At 38.0% G+C, this 20,268-nt stretch overlaps 1 protein-coding gene across 2 annotated transcripts; it reads right to left on the minus strand.

The window, feature by feature from the left end:
- Positions 1-64: 64 nt before the first annotated feature.
- On the minus strand, positions 65-18,189 carry LOC104422556 (inositol hexakisphosphate and diphosphoinositol-pentakisphosphate kinase VIP2). Of its 2 annotated transcripts, XM_039303152.1 has the most exons (31): positions 18,055-18,189; positions 17,667-17,807; positions 17,433-17,492; positions 16,947-16,993; positions 16,254-16,337; positions 15,454-15,517; positions 14,787-14,940; positions 13,775-13,849; positions 12,783-12,886; positions 12,206-12,298; positions 11,474-11,548; positions 10,838-10,923; positions 10,258-10,461; positions 10,064-10,163; positions 9,915-9,985; positions 8,747-8,828; positions 8,026-8,184; positions 7,804-7,846; positions 6,808-6,890; positions 6,601-6,663; positions 6,453-6,527; positions 6,127-6,252; positions 5,525-5,766; positions 5,174-5,218; positions 3,464-3,530; positions 3,084-3,155; positions 1,903-2,156; positions 1,764-1,821; positions 1,113-1,280; positions 902-976; positions 65-569 (listed from the first exon to the last, which is right to left on the minus strand). In XM_039303152.1, the coding sequence occupies exons 2-31, from the start codon at positions 17,709-17,711 to the stop codon at positions 303-305; spliced, it is 3,141 nt and encodes a 1,046-aa protein (XP_039159086.1). In that variant the 5' UTR covers positions 17,712-17,807; positions 18,055-18,189; the 3' UTR covers positions 65-302. The 2 variants fall into 2 exon arrangements, with proteins under 2 accessions (XP_039159086.1, XP_039159085.1); XM_039303151.1 differs by lacking the exons at positions 14,787-14,940; positions 15,454-15,517; positions 16,254-16,337; ... (2 more) ...; positions 17,667-17,807; positions 18,055-18,189 and adding an exon at positions 14,050-14,149 and having other exon boundaries at positions 13,779-13,849.
- Positions 18,190-20,268: the final 2,079 nt, after the last annotated feature.

The following is a 20,268-nucleotide window of genomic DNA, read 5'->3' on the forward strand; positions in this document are numbered from 1 at the left end:
AACATGGTCAAGAAATCAGATGTCGATATTGAGAGAGAGAGAGAGAGAGAGAAGCTGTAAAACGTTGAAGCTGAATGAATTTCGATTAAAATTCTTAGGCATATTTAAATTTTTGCAGTCGCTTCTATGTACAGAATCGATGATGTTCAAATGGGAAAAGAAAGCAAGAACCTACCCGAGGTGGTTGAACTGTAGAAAAACGCTCATAACACATTGAAGTATTCTTGTATAGAGCTCGAGTCTCAGGTGTTGTGATTTGTGATACTATCGGAAAACAAAAGGGAAGGGTGTGGCTCTGTTCGTTATCTGCCATTATCATTAGCATGCTTAGAGGACCGCCACAGGTTCACCAGGCGCTCAAGGACGTGGGCGCTTTTGTTGGAAAAATAGCCTGTGAATCCGTGAGGAACCGATGGTGGAGGGAAATCTTCTGGTGGCATCGCAAATGGGTGAAGCATCCTCTCCATCTTTTCCAGTGTCAAGCTCGATCCGGCCTCTTGCAGCCTTTCAGGGCCCATGATTGGCAGGATGTGCTCTTGATGCAGTGAAGGAGTCTCACTGCGGCTTTTCTGTGGACATTACATGGAACACGCGCTTAATGAATAGGCAGAAATGCACACGATCATTTTCCCAAGACATGAAACAATAAAAATTATTCCATACAGTTTTTCAAGATACTATGATCATCAACATATCAAATCGGGTCATGCAAGAGTTAGCTCCAGGACACAGTTGACTTGATTAGTCTCACAATGTAGCAGAAATTATGTTGGTCCAGTGTTTAAGCAAAACGAAGTTAGCAGAACTGATAATTTGGTTCGTCATCATCCGCACGATAGGTACGAAAATCATTAATACGCTTCCTTTTTGAATGTCCTAGTTTCTCTCACTCATTACATACCTCCAGAGGGGATCGGTCTGCACCACGGCCGAATGTCATCTCTATACGGAATCTATGAGGGTCGTCCAAGTCAACCTGCAGTAAAACTTGCATCAGCACTGTAATCTCGAGTTTTTCTTTTGCCTTTTCCAAGGGGTTTTTACAACATGGAGAAGGTAAAAATAACTACAATACAATATTTTGAGAGGAAAGGGTGCAACAAGACACGGACCTCAACATTCTCAAACATTCTCAGCACAACATAGCTCATGTAATCAAGCTCCTTTGTCCTATACAGACGCTGGAGTGCGCTATTAGAGAGAAGGCTTTCCTCTCCTTCAAGTGATTCATCCAGATTGCAGTAGCGGAGAACGTTCATCAAGGAGTGAATATGAGATTCCTGTCATCAAGAAAAACGTTTATGTGGGCACTTTGCACATTTAATTATGAACAAAGATGAAGCTAAAGGAAACAGCACATTCAAAACCACCCCCGGAAGATGCCAGCTTCATCAATAGCAATTACTAGAATGGTTTATGATAATAAAAGGAAATTCTCAGCATTTTTGCTGGTGCAGAATTATTTGACAAGGGTGGCAAGGTAAATATTTATCAAACAGTAACAATATGCACATATATAAAGTTCGGAGCAGGTCAGTTGAAAAGTAGAAAAATGAAGTCCTTGAAGAAATTCAATTAATGCAAACTTTGAAGTTCTTACTTCATGCACCCTGAAAATAAGAATGCACATACAGGAGAGATCCTGTCGTCTGAGTAAACAGAAATCTCTTTAAGAATGGAGAGGTTCTTGGTTGTAAAGGATTGGAAGCCTTATAGGAAAATCTGGTCAAACTAGAAACTCATAGGAAGTCATTTGAACTCACCGATGTGAAATAAAGGCGAGTTCGGACATGGCGATCAGGTGTCTTGACGTTTGCATACCTCATAGATAATGGAGTGAAAACGTCAGAAATCCACCAAGATTTAGTGAAGGACATTAAGTTCACAAGCTCAAGTACTTACTTTGGGTCCAACCGGTATTTTGTCTCTTTATCATCGTCATCTTCCTGATCGATTGACTTATCGCTCGTAGTGCTTGATCTTCTCCCATCTTCATTTTTCCCATGATGCTTCCAATAATAATCTTTATCGTCCCAATCACTGCTGTTTGATTTTGAATCTTGATCCTGGTTATTTTTCAGTTCTGCGACATTGATTGCCTCCTCCCGTGTGTTCCTCAGATCGATCAAAATTTTACCCAACAAGCGGCGAGCAATCTTATCTCAAACAAATTCAGATTTTGATGAAACCCAACAGCCATGACCATAATAAAGAAGAAAAGAACATGAGGGACAAGAATGGAAGGCAAAAGGCATCTTTCCATATAAATCCATTGCCGTACAATAACTAGACTGGACAGAGGATTTTAGAGGCGGAACATAAAATCATCAATAACATTATTTTTTTTATTATCACGTTATTTTGTAAAAATTAAATATCAAACCATGTTTCATTTAAATAGCTTAAACTTTTAGAATAGTTGGCGGTTGTTCCAAAAAATTATTAGAACACAAGTCCAAGGTTCAAATCCTGAAACTCCCTCCCATCTCTTCTCCTTGTTAAACCTATTATTCTGTCTATTTTCTTGTGGTCGTCATCTGTTTGGTGGGATTATGTTGACATTCTGTATTGCGCAAACAACAAACACACTATACATTTATTCTTAGCCTGTTTACTAATAGCTTAAAATTTTGGGTTGGATTTTCTAATGACATTAAAGTCAGGTTCCACCCAAGGTTCATTTCCAGTGTGTGACTCCTGGTTTGTCAATTCCATGCGTCGGGTTCCTAGTCTGTTTAGCATGTGAGAATGGGTGTTAAAGTATCCCACATTACTTATCTTGGGTTTCGGTGAACTTCATTATACATGTAGTCTCCCTCTTATCTTAGTTTAATCTTTTGGGAGAAAAGTTTTGTCTAACGCATTGATCAACCAGACATCAATGAGCCATCAAATTAAAGTAATTCTATTTGGAACAAGAACGATATGAATGCTGCATTCCAGATGAAGATGCCTAGATAATTAGAATTTTGGAAGTGCACACTACGTCATTTGATAAATCTTTTCTGTCCAATGTTGCAACAAAAATATTCAAATTTTGGTCGAAACATCCATCCATCTCCCAGCCATGATGAAGAATTTACCTTTGAGCCAATCTTCAGTTTCTGTTTTGGATTAATACCATATTCATTTGGAATCACGCCATCTGCAAGTAACTGCATCAGAAAGGGGGGGAAAAGAAGAAGACAAGTGAGTAATGCTAAAGTAAAGCTTATAGACAGTACACCCAGAAAATGCCAGAGATGAAGCCAACATTCTGAAAGAGTTCTAAATTTAGAAAAGCTATGGCGTAAATTTTTTCAAATATAGATTAGGATGGAAGAAATATTCCCTTAAAAACCAATAAGGCACATGCCTTTGCATCAGGAGTATGCGGTCTGGTGCCACTTCTGTGGTAGAATGAAAAAGAAAAGGAAACCAACTTCTAATCCATATTTTCTTTAAGGAAAGATTTTGTTTGTACCTGAGCAACTTTAAAGAGCTCATCTAACCCTTCAAGATTAAGATGTGCATTGTGTAAGAGATCATACCTACACAGGGAGCAATAAAGGGTACTTAGACTGAAATATTCAGAGACAGAAGAACGTTGACAAGAAAGGACAGACAGAGAACACGAAATAGGCAAAAACTAAAAAGTTCAACTTGGTATACTTATAGTATATCAGATCCTTTCAAAAATGCAAGACAAGGAACTTCATGTGTACATCACATAGGCAAGCAAATTTTCCTTCTACTTTAGTAGGTTCATAATGCGCCACACTATATGCTGTCTAATTTGAGAGATGAGTGTTTATTGAGATAGTAGTGTTTGAAGCACTGTGACACCATGAAGCAACAAGCAGCATGAACAAACCTTCCATAACTAATGGACTTTTTGTGTTTTAATCAAGACTCACACAATCCAATCTGCTATCAAGGAGAGTGGATAAAGGAGGAGGTAACTTAGAATAGATGCAGTCTTAACTCATAATATGTCGACTGACAAAGAACATTGTGTAAAATTGATAATCCGGGTTGGGTCTATAATGCGATAAAATGGGGAAACATTTTGCAGGGCAAGTTGACTGAAGAAAATGAAGGCTAGGAAGTTGTCATTGTTGACACAGACATGCAGCACCAGTTATCAATCGGCCTTCATAGACCATGAGTGATTATTCTCGCTCATACACTTGCAAAACAATAATGTACATTAGCAAACTTGTCCCTTCGACCTGCATGTAGTTAAGATCTCAACAAAACGAGCTTCCCAAAAATTATTTCTCTCTTAATGCTAAGCCATGAGTTATTGCTGTCCTTTCTATGATGTCGTCATGAACATGAACTAGAATTAATGGATAAACAAAACGGAAAAAAACAGACCAGCTTATCCATGTAAAATCACTGATTTGTGTCCTCAGAGATCATATATTTCTAATGTAAGGCCTTTGAATTCTCATCTAAAATGAGCTAGTGATGATCCTGTTTCTAGCAAATTACATCTAGATAAGATTTTGATAGCTTAACACAAAAGGTAGGAGTTTCCAGTTTCAGGCCATTAATCTCAGGACATATATGAAAAGTGTCATTTGATGTTGCCAGAACATAAAGTAGAAAAGAAAGGCCATTTGCTGGAGGCCTAGCTCAATATTCATCTATACCATATGGTAGATAATTTGCACCGCTTGCTGAAATTTTTTATCAAGCAGCAGCTCAGAAAACAATAACTAATCAATTCGAAAGCATAACATGCATACAGACACACATATACATTTACAAGCAATCCATATATAGACATAGGCAGGTGCCTCCTATGTATCTGCATGTATATAAGGTTAAAACTTTCTGATTCTATATGAAGAAAATGAAATCATTGTAATTTTTAGTTTAAACTAAAAAATCTAGATAGTAAAATTTGAGCATTCTGAATAACTATATCCATGTCAGCCCACTCTAGGGCCTCAAACGACCACTTATAACTCTCCACGTATATATCCAATATAGTCTGCTGCTCACCCTATAGATGAGCCAGATAATGAGAAAGTCCACTTTCATTCCAAAACTTGGAAGACTAATAGGTGGAAGGGAAAAACTTCCCAAGGATTTATCACTGGCACATGCATAAATTAGAGATGTCATACAAGCATAAAACAATTCTCAAAACTTCTTTGGAACATGAGGTGCTCAGGTTACTTACTTGCATGAATCATATACATCTGGAATCTGGGTTATATCAAACCGTCTGCCAAAAATTCCACATGACATCAGCCAGAGTGCCAGTGCCATATAAACATACCGCTTAATTGCATAATCATATTTCACCATGTCAAATCAAATTATATCATAATAATATCGGTGGTAGGGAAAGAAAATTTTAAATCTTTGTACAAAATCATATTGCAAATAAATTTAAATAATTCAGAGAATTAACACATTTAGACCTTTCAGCGAAGGAATTAAGGAATTAAACAAGAAGCAAATAGCAGCAATAAAATTGAAGTATCCAGAGCTTAAAAAACTACATTAACCAGAAGAGGTAAATACTCACCCCTTGCGTTCATTATACAGATCTCTTTCGAGTTTTTTCCAACGAGCAAACATCAAAAGAAATCCCTCACTGCCACAGGGCAATCCAGCAGCTATGCGGTCAACATCAATATTGGTATTCCCAAGTGCTTTTGCTTGATCATAGGAAGGAATAACATCATCTCCATTTGCATCCATAAGTTTCTCATCTTCGTCCCTTGCAAGTAGTTTCACTTGCTCTGTTACCTTCTTAGTCAGCTCAACCTACTCAAAAAATATTAAAATTATGAGAATGATTCTGCATTGCTAAATTGCTTGTTGCACTAACCAAAAGGGAATTTGCACATATCACGATACAAACATTTCTTTTCCCCACTTTCTCTCTCTCTCTCTCTCTCTCTCTCTCTCTCTTTTTTAATGGTTCAATGAAAGCAGCAATCGATTGCCAACGTGAAAGTATTTCACACCTATTATGCATAATAAAACAAACTTCAGGCTGCCCTGAGGACAAGATTTCCTTTGTAAAGATTCTAAAATTTTAATAAATGCTGGATCACTAGCAAGACAATCATATTTGAGAATGAAAGCAAATTCATTTATCTTTATAGTGAGAAGCTCTCTTACCAATCTCGGTAGAAGCTCATTAGCACTAGAAGGCAGTCCCACTCCATCAGCCATCCATGGAAACTCTGAGGAGCCATTACAATGACCTGCCTTTGCATCAGAAGTAATAATCTCATTCAACCTGGCCTGAAGTGGGAGGAAAATAAAATAAAAAGAGAGATGAGTAGTGTGTCATTTCCAGACATTACTAGATATATATCTATCCAGCCATCAAGTGACCATTTTCACTTATAAATATAAATCGCAGAAATTGAATTGTTAAAAGTTTGAGACATAGAAGCAACAGAGCATTAAATGGAAAGTTAGCAGTCCTCCGCAAATCAAACCTTAGCTTCTTCCATTTCAGCACTGGCATTTTCAAGTCCATCCAGCATAGAAGAGTCCTTACTGACCAGTGAAACCTAGAGAGATTGCCAAAAATGAGTTTTGGTTCTCTAACCTAGGAATTGAAACTCAGAAAGATGATCCTCTAACCAGAATAGGAGTCAACTGCCCCTCCAAGTCAAGAAGGCCCTTTGCAAATGCAGCTGCAGACATCTGCAAAAGTTCTCAGATATATTGAAGCTGAACATGCTAAACTAATATATTCAACTCTTGAAAATATAGGAGAGAACTATCTCTATATACATTTGTGCAACAAGGTAAGACCAATTTGGTTGCTTGGAATTAGCAAGGCTGTACCTGCACTCGACCCTCATCGGAACTGTATATCTTGAGATCATGCCGATATGTACTATGAAGGCGTAGTAGCCCAGTACCTTCACCTAAAATTGAAGGAGAACACGAAGATCAACAATAATTCACAATGATTATCCTCAAAGTCGAAAGAAAAATTGCAAGTTGTAGCTTTCCTTCCAGGAAATCAAGTTAGCTAGTTGAGATGAAAAATGCAATAGTTCCCTAAAGATTAGCTTCTCCATTCAGCAATTTCTTCTAGTATTTTCCCAACCCTCAGCTTTATTGCAAAAATTTCACAATCAGGACTGCTGTCATTTATTAACAATCCTTTCTTAATTGTCCTAGACTTGCATATTGCAGAAGTCTCTCATTGCCGCACAATAGAAACTGCATCGACTCAGTGAAAGCAAGGTCCCCATGAGCACGGTGGACAGATATTAATAATTGCATATTTTGCAGGTAGAGTTACAAAATCATTTTCCAATTTGCCTTCAATTACACCTAGATGAGATTCATACATGACCACTAGTAGTCAGTTGTCCAGAGATATAGCTATGAGGAAGCATGCCATGGCTTTCTCTGAGATTTAATCCGTCAGTTTTGCTAGAGTTTTGCTTCTATAGCGCCTATTGGCAAAGTCTCAACATCAGAACTATAGATAAAATATAACAAAATTTTTCTTAAACAGAACATTGGGGGAGCATGGTCTGAACAGGTGTATGGTATAGTTGTATCATGCAATTGCACCAAGTGACATGCTTTCAGGAACAGAAATTTGTGAAAGCTATTGTAGTGAGCACTCATTTATATCATCTCGTTATGTTCTTTTGGCCAAAATTTGCATGCTCTTGTTTGCAAGACCAGAAATCAAAACCAGCACTTTATGAATAAATACTCGCAAGTTATAAAAACAAGCAGTTTCTCTATTTCAAATGAGAACTGTGAGGGCAGGACAAGCTAAATTTTCCCAAAGATGGACTGGTTACTAAATTAGTTAACCTGGGTACATATGGTTCCTGAAGTATCTACCAAGTTCTTCTGCCTGTGGAAAAGGAGAAACAAGGTTATTCTTCATAATTAATTTGTCATCTTAAAGTAAAAAGCTTGCATAAAAATGAAGTGCCGTGCAATTGAGGAAAAAAGAAATCTGTGTGACACATACTTGGATAAGAGATAACAAGGAAGATGGGAAGTATGGAAAATTCGATTAGTAGTTGCTACCTGCTTTCTGCCAGCATGAGTAAGAACACCTCCATATTTAAGAACCATTAGAGCTTCAACAGGGCGTTCTTCTTCCCCCTCACCGTTAATTCTTGCCACCTTGACCCACTTCAGGGGCTTTAACTGAACCTTCCTGTAAATACCAGAGAAATGACCTCCCTGCAACAGAATCAATCAGTAAAGAATCAGATGCGCATGTGTACCCAGTCAAACTGGTGCAGACATTTTCTGTTTATCAAAATTTTTGGGAAAGCAGCACAAACGTGTACATTAGTAATTAGTATACCATTTATCAACCACCAGAATGACTATCATTAAGCCAGAAATGACTATCATTTCAGCCAAAATATATCCTGCTCATTTAATTAATCTTAACCAGAGACAGAATGCATGGGCACAACTCCACATGCTGGACATATGATAGTACACCAAGTTGTCCCCAAAATCAACCAAAGTTTGTCCATGCAAATATTTTTAGAAAAGATGCAGAAAGGATGAACCATGCAATACCAAAGTGGAGCTTTATAAGTGACCAATTTGGAACAAGGACCAACAGCTCCATAGTTAAATAAGGAAGACATTGTCAGAAAGAATATTGCATTCACAAAAAACTACTGTAGCATGCTATTCTTCAAACCCACACTTGGAAAGGCAAAATAAAAAGGTGCAAAATCCTTGTGCTTTGTGTGAGTTATGAATATATACAGATAATCTGCACAACCTCCTCCAACACTGCTTTCACTTGACGTAGTTTGTCAGCATGCTCCATGTCTTCTGCCTCACTATCACTTCCACGTCCAGGTCTGGAAGTTGTAGACATATTTGTTAGTCCCAATTGCTACTTATTTGTAAAGCTATTAGGTGAAGGGAGACATTATGCATATAAGACCCAAACAAACCCTGTGCACAAGCGGGTTGCATATACCATCAATACTCGCTCACTTGCAAACCAGACTAAGAATGAAACATGAAATTGACAAGTGGCACATGAGATAGACAAGAACCGCATCATCTACAAAAAAAGAAGATCGAAAAGAACCACGCAAGAGCGAAATATTAGAGGGAGCATGAATTACTGAGACTTGGTTCTAATACTAAATTAAAAGGCATAGCAGAAAAGCTTTAACTATTAGGTAGAGGGATACTACATGAGATTCTCCCAAGCCAAGTTGGAGTCACAAGATACTCCCACGCATTTTAAGTAATAAGGGCATTAGAGGTAATGCAAGGCCTCCCTCTCTCATCTAGTCGGCATCTTCCCTAAACATTTCTCCTCGATTTGTGACCCAAGAATATGACAGACCTGCTTTATGCTATGATTTAGTTATCCAATAACGAAGTCACTTACAAGGGGCATTACCATTGTCATCATAAAGGAAGCATACTTGGTTCGCGGCAAATTAGAAGATTCGGGTGATACAATTCTTTTTGACGGCCTAACCTATCAGAAATATGCCTTTTTAGCTTCATTACTACATGATTTTAACATATATGTAGGTCATTCTGAGTCAAATTAACTCAAGTTAGTTGATTTCATAAATAGCTCATGAAATAAACCCATAGACCAGCAATGTGGGATCCCGTGAAGACAATCAAATGGAAGAAAATGAGAGTCTCAGCCAAAAAGAGACAGCCATAGGAAGGGAAAACTGGATGAAAACAGGAGCTCATGGATTGTGCAACAGTGTGTATTAATTTCGATCAAGGCCATTGAACACAAATAGAATTTCTTAAGGATGAAACTATGCAAAATGTTTACTGGTGCTAGGTAAGAGCAGCACAAGATTTCTAGTACAATGTACTTTTCCAAATCCGATTGACAAATTTAACAATTAATACAGTGAATCTTACTTATGGACAGAAGCCATCCATTATAATTGAAAATGTACCGGTTACGAGGAACTAGTGCTCTGGTAGCATCCAACAAATCTTGCAGTTGGACAGCACTTTTGAGCTTTGTCTGCAAAAGAACCATCAATTAACAAACAGCAACCAATAGTGGAAAATTAGAGCAGCTTGTGCACCAACATAAGCACACCTCAGATCTAGGCCTCCCCCCATTGTATTTTAACATCAGGTTCAGCAGCTTCTCCTCGGTAACCTTTAATTTAACTTTTTGCTTTGGAGTTCTGTCACCACTGTCCAAAAATGTCCATTTAAACACAAATATGAGAAGAGAGAACAAACACTGCCACCATCCCTTGATGAACTTTTCACAATTACAGATCTTACTGTCGTATAACAGCAATTACACAGCGCAGCTCCTCAGACTGGCCAAATGTATCAATAATCCCACTTCCGGCCCGTGTTAATCCCTCAGATGCCTGAACTGGCTCATGATTCCAAGGTAAAATTGGTGGAATTGTTGAAGGAAGATGTGGAGCCTTTGCCTCTAAGAACATCTTCCTCAATACACAAGCAGCATCATCATAATATCTGTTTCAGCAAAGGTTGGAGTTAATTTACTGATATACTGCCTAGATATATGTCAGAAGTGTGTAAATGTGTCCCCATGAAAATGGCAGACATTAAGTTATCCATATTTGGCAGAATGACATATTTCCCGAAATATTCCTAACTCGGGAGAAGAGATGACGAACAGTAACATTTGCACTGCCTGGTGAATGTCATCATTGCATTATTTAGTCAAAAAAATAAAAATTAGAGTTACTAGTTAGCCACAGATTATAATAGATTTTGACAGAACATATAGCAACAGTTGCTGATGCAACTGGTTCTAATTGTAATCATAGCTGGATCTACCAATTGATAGAACCATGAAATAAAAAGGAATTAAGGAAATGGACCGTACTTATGGGAGTTCTTGACAAAACTCCAACCATTCACGTCACAAACATATGAACGTCCTTCACAACGCAAGAGGTCAAATCCACAGACCTGCAAAGGATAAAATGTCCCAACAGGCTATTTTAGCTAATGTTTTCCAGATAAACCAAATCCCACTGGAAGCTCCCTCATTTCATCAAGTGAAAAGGCACCAGTTGATTTAGTTATACCAAATAATGCATCAATAAACATCCATTCACAAAAACAATGCTTGCTAACATAATGCACACTACTCACACTGTCCGCATGAAACAGTGAATATGAAGAATTAGCCTTTAAAAGCTATTGCAAAAAATTGATGACAGTCATTAAGGACAAAGTCAACAAGCTGAAGCTTGAGTTTCGGATGAAAATATAATTTTGACACTGGACCAGCTAGTAGTATAATTACAATAGCTGGATATGCAGTCATGTGATTACTTTGGGTCGACAAAGGACTGGTAAATGCACAATTCCAGACTTCAGGCTGCCTTCGTAGTCTGAGACACAGCATCATATGTGATGAAACACACAACCTAAGTAGGCCCCTCATATAATAGCAAAAATCAGTTGCTTTACAACACTCAATAACGTCACACTGCACCAAGACTCAGGGACATACCGATTGGCTAAATGCAATGCAAACATCTCTGGCTATTTGCTTCTCTGTAGGAGTCAGTAGAACAGGATACCTCACCTGGCAAAAGAACAGTCATCTGCATAAAATTGTTTTGCTAGATTAAGTGCAGCAAAGACGGCCCACGTGGATGCAAAACATCCATGAGCGAAAACATGCGAGTTTGAGATGACACATCAAGAATTTTGTCAAAAGCGAATTATGCTCGTTCAATCTATCAAAAGCAACTGTATTACACTGTTTTAGATTTTTTACTCCAACATATAATGTGCAAGTTTAAATGTTTGGCATGGAGCAGGTGCCACTACATAACGGGGACATTCATCTTCAGCTTTAACCTAACCCAGGTAAAAATCCAATTATATATTTTTTTTCTTTCAATATTATTTATCGAGTGCATAAAGTGAATCCATGCAGTTGACATGATATCTCCGATGCTTATGCTGGTATACCCCTGGTATATATTCCAGAGCATTAAGAACTTGCCGATGATGACTGTTTGTGATTGAGGGAAACGGAGTAACACTGGTCGGAAGTGCCTTGCCCTATGCAAGGAGATTTCTGCAGCATGACCAATACCGTTTTTAATCTGGTAGTGTCTTGGCACCAGTTCAAAATGTGTCTACTGATGCTAAAGGGATTCATAGGAATTGTTGAGCATAACATGCAGAGAGAGGTGGTTTCAGATAATTTGAGATAATATACTGTAACACTTACCTCTTTTCCATCAGGATTTCTCATAACAACACCATCCACAACCGGTGACTTTCTTGCCTCAGCATGTGCATATTCAGGGCCAACAGTATATACCTACATTCGTATGTATCAATGGTATTATTCAGAAAGACGGAGCCATAATTTAAATAAAGTCCAGATCACAGACCAGAGTTGTCAGCTTAGCTTTATCCCACAGAATGGTACTACATCTGTTTACTCCATTAAGTTCTTTCAATGCTGTAATTTTATTATGGTCCCCACTCATACTCCAAGTTCATTATGATTTCTCCAGGCCCTAGAAGGTCATCCCCAGACCCTTTCCCTTCCTTCCTAATCAGGAGGATGTGACTTTGAAACTTTTCTAGACCATGTGAACAAACTGTTATCTAATCAAGGGAATAAAAAACAACTCTGCCATTTGAAGGAAAATGCAATGTCACAATTTATCCACCTGATTTCGTGAAAAGATGACAAAGAAAGATCATAACATAGGCAGACAGACTTCACATCCAATTCTAAAAATTGTGATCTGACATAAGAACAATTAAGCGTAGAATTTATGTCAAAGTAAAACGACCTTGACATCTGTTCCTCCTGTAGGCAAAAATTCCTCATATATATATGAGCCTTCACGTCTAACCCTTCTGACGTCTGGATGAAACTCACTGAACGATTGCCAACCTAAGTAAACATACAATTGACGACATAGATTATCATGGATAAATCAACTGTAGTTATTCAAAGTTTTCAAGATCATCAACAAGATGGAAACAAAACACTGTTTCACACACCAAAGCAAGTTGTCGTCATTTCAGATGAGATTAATAAAACGTGAACAAAGACAAGACTAGCTTACACTTCCAGATTATCCTAGCCGCTCCTTTTAAGTACCAGTAAGAGGCTTCCTCATTACTGGCCACATAACTGGTGGACTAGTTGGGGCATCTGAAAGATGTCCAATTTATAACATGGTTTTCAAGTTAAATTCCAAAATCGAGAAATCGTCTGAAGGTTCAAAGAAAGAACAGCTCTTTGGTTTTTGAAAAACACGGATGACTTTTAATGCATTTGGCCATATTTTCTTGATCTCTCTCTCTCTCTCTCTCTCGAAATTTTTTTCCCTAAGAAACAAGCCAGTTTTCTTTGGCAAGGAAAAACACAGCTTTAGGAAACAGCAAAGATTAGATTAGTTCATCAAGCTTGTCCCAGAAAATAGAGAAAACCTATGCCAAGACCAATATTCACAGGATATAAAATTCAATCTAGTAAACTCAAATTCAAATAAGTTAAAATTCATTTTTATACAATAAACAGCTCAATTAGACTTTGTGTTTGCTCTCAGAAACAAGTTTGAAAACAATCTCAAAGACTAATCCCAAGAGACAAGTAAAAAATTTCCTCCATTATCCAAGCTCTTATTTGAGGAGTGCTCAAGCTTAACTCTTACAATAAGACCACGCTTGTCTTCTTATAGTCAATGTTAGAGTCACCAGTGAATTCCATCATCATAATTGCAAAAATGAACTAAAGAAATTGCATGTAGTCCTTTAAGAGTTGAAATACACTGACGTACCTTCCTAAACAACTCCTTCATACCACCACCAGCTGAACTAGGGTAATATATCATTATACTATGATTGTCACCTTCAAAAAAGAGAAAAGGGACCAAAAAACTGGTCACGCAATGAAAACTCCACTTAGAAGTGGGTAAAGGAAGGAAAATCAGCTACTAGATTTGGCAAGAATTATTTTAAACTGTAAGCTGACAAAGTCGGTAAAAACTAATAGGAGCAGTCTGCACAGGAATAAAAGTACCCATCATTAAGTAAAGCTTACGTGCTTACGTTTTTTTCAGTTTTTGCAAGCCCTTCTCTTCATTTTGTGCCAGTATACATTTTTTTCTTTTGTTAAAGAACCACTCCATAATAGAACCCATGCTGCAATTACATGCCATCTGCTCATTTTCCTCATTGACAAATGGACAAAACCTTCTACCAAAGCATGATGTGAATTCCCTCAAGAACTGAGATGTAAACAATTATCGAGATTGACAATCCCATGAGCCTACAAATAATCACAAATGGTGGAAACACCAAATTTCATATTTTAAACAATTCATACGTAAGTGATTCAGGTCTAGGACTTGAAAACACCAAGACTGTATGTCTTGTGATTCCAATTCCAGCAATATACTAGCATATTCACATTTAATCCAGATCCACGAATTTACCTGGTCTTTTTAGTAGTCAGTTTGGTATAATTATGGTCACACTATAGGCGTGTTGTGTATCATTGTGCTGTAACTGTGTTATGAATTGTTGTAATAGTGTGTTTCATAATAGGCTGTAAAGTCAGGGCACCTTAAAGTGGCGGAACAATTTCCTAGAAGCTATCTTGAGCTATTACAGTTGTGAGGTGTTTTGCCAAACATGTTATAAGAGCTGCAACACCCCTTTTTGTAGCTGAATCGTTGCAGGAAAATTGTATTAAACAGCCAGTCATATTATGGATATGAATATATGTAATAGCAAGAAATCAACCAAGAAGAAAAGAAGTAGCATTGGCAGGCAAAAGAACTAACCATCGACAGGCTTTTCCACAAATGGCTTCCAAAAACGATTTCCAAGAACCTCAACGAAATCCTCTTCTTCAATAAAATAATCCAATTTTTGATTGGGTACTTCCCGATTCACAAGAGCATATCTTGGAACTGGAACTTCAAACATTTTTAACCGCTGAATTCACAAAAAATTAGATTTATCCTTATGAGAGATAGCAGCTATTATCTTAAGAAGCAAAATAAGAAAATGAAAGCAAGTTTAAGCTCAGAAAACAACTGAATGGTTTAAGTAGTTCAAGTTCTCATATAGATGTACAAATGGAACATTTATGCCGCGTCCCATGTCTCCACTGAAAGATTTGAAGTATAATGCTTGTCAACAAACCAAAAGTCCATAAATCCAAAAGAAAAAAGAGAATGCAGTATTTCAGTGAGTATACTCATAATTTAAACTGACGATGAGCTCATTTTAGGCCATGATAAGCCCTAAGCCTTGGTGTGATTCGAGAAACCCATTTTGACACATCTTCTCAGTTTTCTTCAGAAAGTAATTTATCCATCACAAGGAGACATTGGAGGTGAGGATGACGTGTGGCATAAACCTCAATATCCCATTAAGCACAAGTATATCCACAGTTGATACCTTGATGAAATTCAAATCATGTCTCTGAATAAGGTAAGTACATACCTCATATACCTTCCTCCGATCATGAAGAAGGTGTTGCTGTTTTAGCTCATTTACCAGAAAAGGCCTGGAGCATAAAGCATTGAAGGACAAATAACTTTAATCAGTTATTGGGAACAACAAAGCAGCATATGAGTTTGCGAAGTATCCATGAATTAACATCCTACTTGCCTATTGCAGAGTATAGAATAGCAAAAAACATAAGTACAAGGTAAAGAGGCTGTTAGACAAGCGGAAACTCATATATCAGTTAGGACAGGACATTATCATGACACCATGCCTTCACTAGTCTCATGACTAAATTAGGGCCCCTAAATAATGCATACAAAATGACAAACCACGCAATCACTGTCAATAACACATTTTAAGAAAAATTCCTTAATACTAGTTCACTCGCTTCCAAGGTTCATTAATTGTATGCATTGTAACAACCTTGGACTGTTACCCGAAAAATCTCAATTTCAGACTTGATGAGAACTACCACAAAAATCAAAAGCTTAAACATAATATTACTACTGCTGCTTTTTGTAAAGATCTGAATAAAAATTCTTGTTTTTTTTTCACCAAAAAAAAAAAAATTCTTGTTTACCCATTGAGTGCATCTGAACTCACTATTGCATAGCTAGTAATCATTTCTTCATTCTTAATTTTTTTTTTTAGCCAAAACGTCATGTGAACCTAGTCTATTAGGTGCACATGGTTTCCATTCCACAATCTAACCTCACATAAGAAAACAGCTCCCTAGCAAACAAAGTGAATGAAATCAGATAAAAGTTAACATCCGTGGAAATGGAAAGTCTTACTTCCTTAAAGCAGCATAAGCCTCAGCCTTTTCAAGGGGATATCCAGTTGAATAGAAGGCAATTAAGCAATCACATATTGGCCAGCTGAAACAGGCATATGTTGAGAAGTTAGATATAGCAGAGACCACCTGCATTTCAAATTTCCAGAATTCAACGAAAATCTACATCACTACATTCTGTGTAAATCATGAATAGTGCAACAACATGCAAAGGAATCTAGCTATACAATGGCTTAAGTAGACAAATGGCTTCTAATCTGAATTATATTCTCTATCAACTCTCTAACCCTTTGAATGCAATAAAACACGCCAAATAATCCTGAAGGCATAGTTGTCCTTTCAATGCCATTTATGGAAGTCAAACTCAAACCTTATTCTCCCTAAAAGATCCACCAAAATTAGCTCAATGAAACAACCACTAGCTAGCAACATATCCAAGTTGCCTTAAGAATGCCCACAACTTTGTAGTTCTTCAATTTCCGAAATAAGAAGATTCACAATGCTGCATATGCTAGATCAAAGTATAAAAAGGAAGGCATAATAGTTACATATCTCATACGAAGAAGCATACTATAGGTGATATCGAGACACAATGCATCTACAGAACAATGCATCAAACATATGTAGGTGGAATATGTTAGAAGATATTGCAATGCAGCAGAGGTACGCCAACTCATCATTAAAAATACTTTACCTCTCCACCGGATATTCCAGAATGACCTTGTCTCCAAATATGACGATCTGGCACAACAGCACAGCACAGTGAAGGACAAACGCATTAAAAGAAGTTGGATATACAAATCTAAATTGATTAATAACCTTTCAATCACCCACGCCCATTAAATTTAACCTACCGATGCCAAAACAACAGCTAAATCACTTTGCCATGCTCTATGATTTAGATAATCGGCATCTTTCAATCCAATTCCATCCTAACATACCATGAGCACTACCCCGACGCCTCACCAACACGTATACAATGCGCGGTGCTTACCAACCACTCCATGTTTTGCAGAGAATCAGTATGACACACGAATCCCACTGCCTATTCTCCTACCATAATCTAATACGTCTCAATAGCGACAAATTTGGTAATATATCAATACAACATCTCTCCTCATTCGACAAGGCAATCGCTGACGAAAAGCTTCTAAAATCCCCCCGTCGAGTCTTAACGTACCTCGAATTCACCAAACAAGTCGAGCCGCTCCAGTATCTGTCCCATCGGCGCGGAGAACACCTGACAACGGATACAAATGAGCGCCAAAAAAAAAAAAAGCAAAAAAAAAAAAAAAAATGAAGAACGACCGCTACACTTCCCAGGCCCGCGACGAGACCGCGCATCTCCGCCGCCAAACCTGATGCGCGACACGAAAAAACAACGGGAAACAAAAACTCGGAAGCCGCATTTCACCTTCTTCTCCATGACGCAGACTCCAATCCGTATCCTCCGCTCCATCTCGCGCACGAACTGCCTCACCTCCACCTCCAGCAACTCGCGGATCGTTCCGAATCTCTCACCCCCGCCGCGCCCCGGCCGCCGACCTTTTTCTCACTGCGCAACGAACCGAGAAAAAAGAATGAAACAGAGGTCGCAAACCGCGCACGCAACGCGCTAAAAGCCGAGACCGAGAGCTGGCGGCGACTCGAGAGCTCGAGCACATGCGGCACGAACGTAACGCGAAACCGCGCGGAATGCACGTGCGCGCAGCGGATAAGGCGCTGCGGCGCGCGCGCGCGCGGAGGAGGTTCCTCCACATGCGCCGGCGTGTAAAGACAGCGAGCGAAGTGCAGAAATTCACGGTGCTCGGAGGACGAAGGAAAGCGACGCCACGTGAATCGGAGTGGCGGCGGCGGCGGCGGGAGCAGGCGGCGCCGGAGAGTGCGGAGGCAGCTGGAAATGACCGGAGAGAGAGAGAGAGAGAGAGAAGCTTTTAGCAACCAGTGGAAAAAATAGTACTTTTCGAACCGAGGTATTTATAGATACGCCGGTCAAACTCGATTTCGTTCCTACCAAAAACGCCTTAATTAAATAAATAAAATAAAACCCAATTAATTAAAAATTTCTATCCGTTAACAGTCTTTAACAAAACAATAACTTATTATCAGCCGCAAATTTTGAAAACATAAATTTCATAATAATTTATAATTAATATAAAATAGAGTGTTATTCTAAAGATCATTATCTGATAATTTTGTTCGAATTATAATTATTCTCTCATTTTTGTTTCGTGAAAAATCGATTATTTTCCTTTCTATTTTAGGCTAAATTTTATATACCTTTGCGTGATTGCTTTTTCTAGCTCGAGTTGAAATTTCGCCTTAGGAAAAGGAGAAAAGAACTCGAGTTGAAAAGCTAAAGGTGTGTACACGATTAGGTTGGATTCTAGAATATGCAGGATTTTTTTTTTTCTTTTTCAGGGAGGTGGACACGGGACGTGGAAAGTATATGCAAGGATCTGGGATTCTTAGGTAATCCGTTGTCCTTTCGTAGTGGCTTTCCCAGTCATTTTCATGGGCTCTTTCGTAAGCCACCCGTTCCCAACATGGTCCGTTCTTTTCAATTTTTTAAAATATTTTTTTGGGCTTTTCAGTAATTATAAATTATAATAACTTATCTCTATTGATGATAACTCCTGGAAAAGATTACAGGGAAAAGAAAATGATGAACATTTTTATACTTCGAAAGCGGGGTAGTGCGCGGGGCCGCGCCCGAGTCGTGGGACAATGATTACAATCGTGCTCCATCGAGTCGACTTCTTTTATGTTAACATGTGCCGCGGACGTGTTTTCATGGGGCAAATTGCGACTTTTTTTTTTTTTTTTTTTGCTGAACTTGGATCTGACACACTTTTCGCACTTAATTTAAACAGATAAAAATAGGATATATTGAGAGATAAATCGACACTGTTGACCCTCAAAAGTATCGGACTAATATATTTAATTCGTAAAGTGTTCTGCAATATATAGAAAAAGATCAATAGAGCTAAATAAATGCGAAAAAAATAAATCGGCCATTAATTAGTAAAAACAACAGGATTTCTTGACCATTTGAAATTGCCATAAATGGCCTAATTTAGCTGTCATCTCTAGAAAAAAGAGGGAGTTGAAAAGTCTTTTTTCTCTCTACTCTCTCTTTTTCTCATTGTCTTTTTCAACCTTTTGACCTATTCTCACCCTCCCCTCTCCTCTTTTGTTGATTTTGTTTGTAGTTTATTGTTCTTTTCTTACTTTTTTCCTCTCTCAATTTAGATTTTGTGATTTTCATCTCCCGATCTAGCTTTCTATTTGAGAATTTGAACTCTCTTGATCTAGTTCTAGATTTAGGTGCTATCATCTCCCGATCTAGATTTGAGAGTTTAATAAATATGTTTTTTGGGATTTAATGCCCCTCTATTCTATTTGTGTATAGATTCTCTATCTCCAATTTCAACGCTGATCATGAGAGTTTTGGACAAATATTTATTTCTTCACATGTTAATCTATTATGGTTGTTTCCATACAACAATGGTGTAGAGGAAGTCCAACCTAGGGGCACACTATTAACCGGCAACATCATAATTATTGAAGAGGGAATTTTCAACATGTACTCATAACTGGCAAAGACATGAGATCCACTAATTGGTCGCATATTTTGTTTAACTAATTTGTTCATGTAAAACGAGTTTATACTTAACTTTGCAATTGCTCAATCAATCCTCCTTATGTTATGGATTTGGCTTTGTTTTTTAGTATTCATGCTCTGTTTCAATTTATTTTGTCAGGAAAATTATTTACTTCCACTGGCTAAGACTCTACTGATCCTCAACGAAGAGGTGAAGGGTTCAAAACTCAGGGGAGACGCTAGGTGTATTAAGTGTAACTCAGGGGTGATGGGTCCTCCCGCTTAAGTGTCACCTGGGGGTATACGGCGCGGTATCGGCTACAAGCCGGTTCCTCCAAAGACCAAAAATAAAATAATAATAATAATAATAATAATAATAATAATAATAATAATAATAATAATAATAATAATA

The sequence above is a fragment of the Eucalyptus grandis genome, chromosome 10 (assembly GCF_016545825.1).
Source record: "Eucalyptus grandis isolate ANBG69807.140 chromosome 10, ASM1654582v1, whole genome shotgun sequence".
In the NCBI taxonomy this organism is placed as follows: Eukaryota; Viridiplantae; Streptophyta; class Magnoliopsida; order Myrtales; family Myrtaceae; genus Eucalyptus; species Eucalyptus grandis.